The sequence below is a fragment of the Perna viridis genome, chromosome 3 (genome assembly GCF_037379345.1).
Source record: "Perna viridis isolate PV_CMFRI_1.1 ecotype Kerala chromosome 3, ASM3737934v1, whole genome shotgun sequence".
NCBI lineage: Eukaryota > Metazoa > Mollusca > Bivalvia > Mytilida > Mytilidae > Perna > Perna viridis.
The window spans coordinates 31,870,292-31,873,123 of record NC_142447.1 but is presented as its reverse complement, the minus strand read 5'-3'; the positions used below and the strand labels follow the sequence as shown (position 1 = coordinate 31,873,123).

General features: G+C 34.9%; 1 protein-coding gene across 1 annotated transcript; it reads left to right on the top strand.

Annotated features, from left to right (window-relative positions):
• Positions 1 to 368: 368 nt before the first annotated feature.
• Positions 369 to 2,832, top strand: LOC148621874 (uncharacterized). The gene is made up of 4 exons (XM_088576670.1): positions 369 to 467; positions 650 to 750; positions 1,088 to 1,774; positions 2,260 to 2,832. Exons 2-4 carry the CDS (start codon positions 672 to 674, stop codon positions 2,550 to 2,552), a joined length of 1,059 nt encoding a protein of 352 aa, XP_088432796.1. The 5' UTR covers positions 369 to 467; positions 650 to 671; the 3' UTR covers positions 2,553 to 2,832.

The following is a 2,832-nucleotide window of genomic DNA, read 5'->3' as shown; positions in this document are numbered from 1 at the left end:
GAACGACAAGAAGAAAGAAGAACTTCATAGGTATATAACGGATCTTCGAGTCATGACGATACAGCAAAAACGACAAAAACTATTTTATTCAACACGTCAATGATGTTTTAAAAACGTTTTCCCAACTTCAGTACAATGCTTCAAATTACCTGTTTTTTCTGTTCACCATTGTATTATTGTTCTACCAGAATAAAATCATATAAACTTTATTGAAAAAAGACAGGGCTTTGTCGTTTTACTTCCTTTCCCATCCTTCCTTAATTAGCACTTTATTGGAAAACTGTTCTGGTACCTCTATAGTTTTATTGGTTACTGTATTGATCACATGATAGACACTCGATATATCCTATGAATCTGAGGTGTAATTGTATTTTATAATTATACAACACGAGCTTTTAGTATGATTAATCAGATGATTATAGACGTTAAAATTGTTATTGTTGAGCGTAAATTAAGTCCACTGACATGTAAGTTCGAAACTTCTCAGAACTATAAATGCCGAAAAGGTATACAATTCGGTATAATCCACGGGTGTCAGGAGAAAATTTAATTCAACTTGATTTATTAACATACGAAGTCTATAATGTAGACGGTAAGACATGTATCTTTTTAAAAATAAACTTAGCATTTTATTACTTATTGTTTTCAGAAAAAAATTGTAGAACGCATTAATGACCTTGACAGTAACTTATTTATCCGGGAGAAGACGAAGCAGTAACATGGCGGTTTTGGTTCTCTTTCTTCTGTCTGGTAAGGCTTATTTCGACAGATTTCAAGGCAAATATATAAAAAATCAGCAGAACGTTTAATACTTGGATATACTTTTTCGATATTGATTTTTTTTGCGGCGGGGTCCAAGTCCGATTTTTAAAATTTTACTCCCTTTTCTAGTAATTTGTTTTTCTTATTTTCAACTAGCAAGCACCTGTATATATGCTATGAATCTTTTGGAAAAATAATCTTTTTGTGTAAAATCGTACATGTTTATTTGAAGTAAAATAAAACAAAAAATGGAAATCGCCCTATCCTAAAAACAATTTTTTAGTTAATCATATGATAAAAAGACTTATTTTGAGAACTTTTACAGCTCATATACGAGCAGCAGCTTCCCGTGATCCAACATTCCTATGGCCGATGGACGAGTCGTCTTATAATACAGAGGTGATACAGAATCCACCATCAACTGTAAACAAAAGCTTATGCTCCACAACATTTGGTGATCAACCACCTGAATACCCCAATAAGGTGCAAGTAATGGATGGTTCTGGACCCATTGATTTGATACTGGATGATACTACTAGTATCGATACATCGAAAGATTATTCGTTTTCGATGATGGTGAATCCGTCTACGGAAACTGCTACCCTGTTGCACTACAAGCCGACGGACCAGTCACAGCCGTTCCGGGATATGATTTTATACATAGATAATGGAAATATAGCAATGAAACGATCACTAGATACTAAAGTCGAATCTTCACGTCAATCAACGAATTCTGTTTCGTCAAATTCATGGCATTTTGTCTCATTTGGTATAGATATCAACAAGGGAGAGCATATTATACAAGTAGATGGTACGTCCATGAAAAAAGACGACCAATTCAAAGACAGTGTAGAAATAGTTCTGCCTGGTGTTCTCCGTGTTGGAGGAGCGTTTGATTTCAGTCACCCCAATTTTATTGGAACTGTAGCATGTGTTGGATTTTATTTAGATGTTAAAGAACCAGCGAAACAAGATGCTGAAAATCTATGTAAAGCGGCAGCTTGGAATAGTAGTGAGTATTGAGATCTCTTCATGTATTGTATTTATCAAAAAATTATAACTCTGTACTGCTTTTTCTTTCAATTAAAAAATGCCCACCCCCAGAAAAAAAAACGGGAGGGTGAACGCCCGGCTCGGCTCGCCGAATATGGATCAGACTTGCTATTCACGAAATTAAAGTGAAAACGGGTCAATATAGCCAATACATATTCATATATTTAAACCACGATCCTAAAAGATTTTACATTCTTTCATATAATGGAAGAATAAGCAATTTTTATTGGTTGAAACATGATTATGTGGCCCCAGGAATTTAAAGTGATATTGCTTTCAACATTGAAAACGTCTAGGACATTACCAACATTTCAGGAAATATCACTGTCCCGTGGGCAGTCAATTTATCATGATAATGTCCTCTATATAAGCAACTATTGTATAAAAGGTGAGTCCTAAACGTTTTAAAATAAGCAAACCGGTAACTGTAGATATTTCTTTCAGACGTCCCAGACTGCTCACCCACAGAAGCCCTGAACAGATCGTCGACTGGGTCTGGATACTTTGAAAGAGGAAACAATTTACAACTGAGCACGCTTAATCTTATCTTGTCAAGACTACAATGTTCTCATTTCCGGTGTGCATTATTTTGTCTTCAGCACAATGGGTGTTGGTATTATAGATACAACAAATCTGCCCCTGGATGTCAGCTTTGTAATTTATATGATAGCAGTATAGTAAGTTGGAAAGGTACTGGCGAATTTGATCATTTGATCTTCAAGTGGAGGACTGGTTAAAATTACAAAAAGAATCCTCTAGCTCCATATTTTTGACTTTATCGCATATTTGTTTTTATATATTATTTCTAGTTTTGTAAATTTTAATGAAATAATATGAGAAACGCTCCCAGAGAATCATTAATTAAACCATAACACTTTCCATGGTCCGAAATGTTTTTGGGTCGAATTGCTTGGATTCTGATGAGTTATGGTTACTCCATAATTCATCAGACAATCGGAACTTCTCGGGCTTTCTCGTTACAGGTGTAAAACCTCTATTAAAAGTCCCATTACTTTC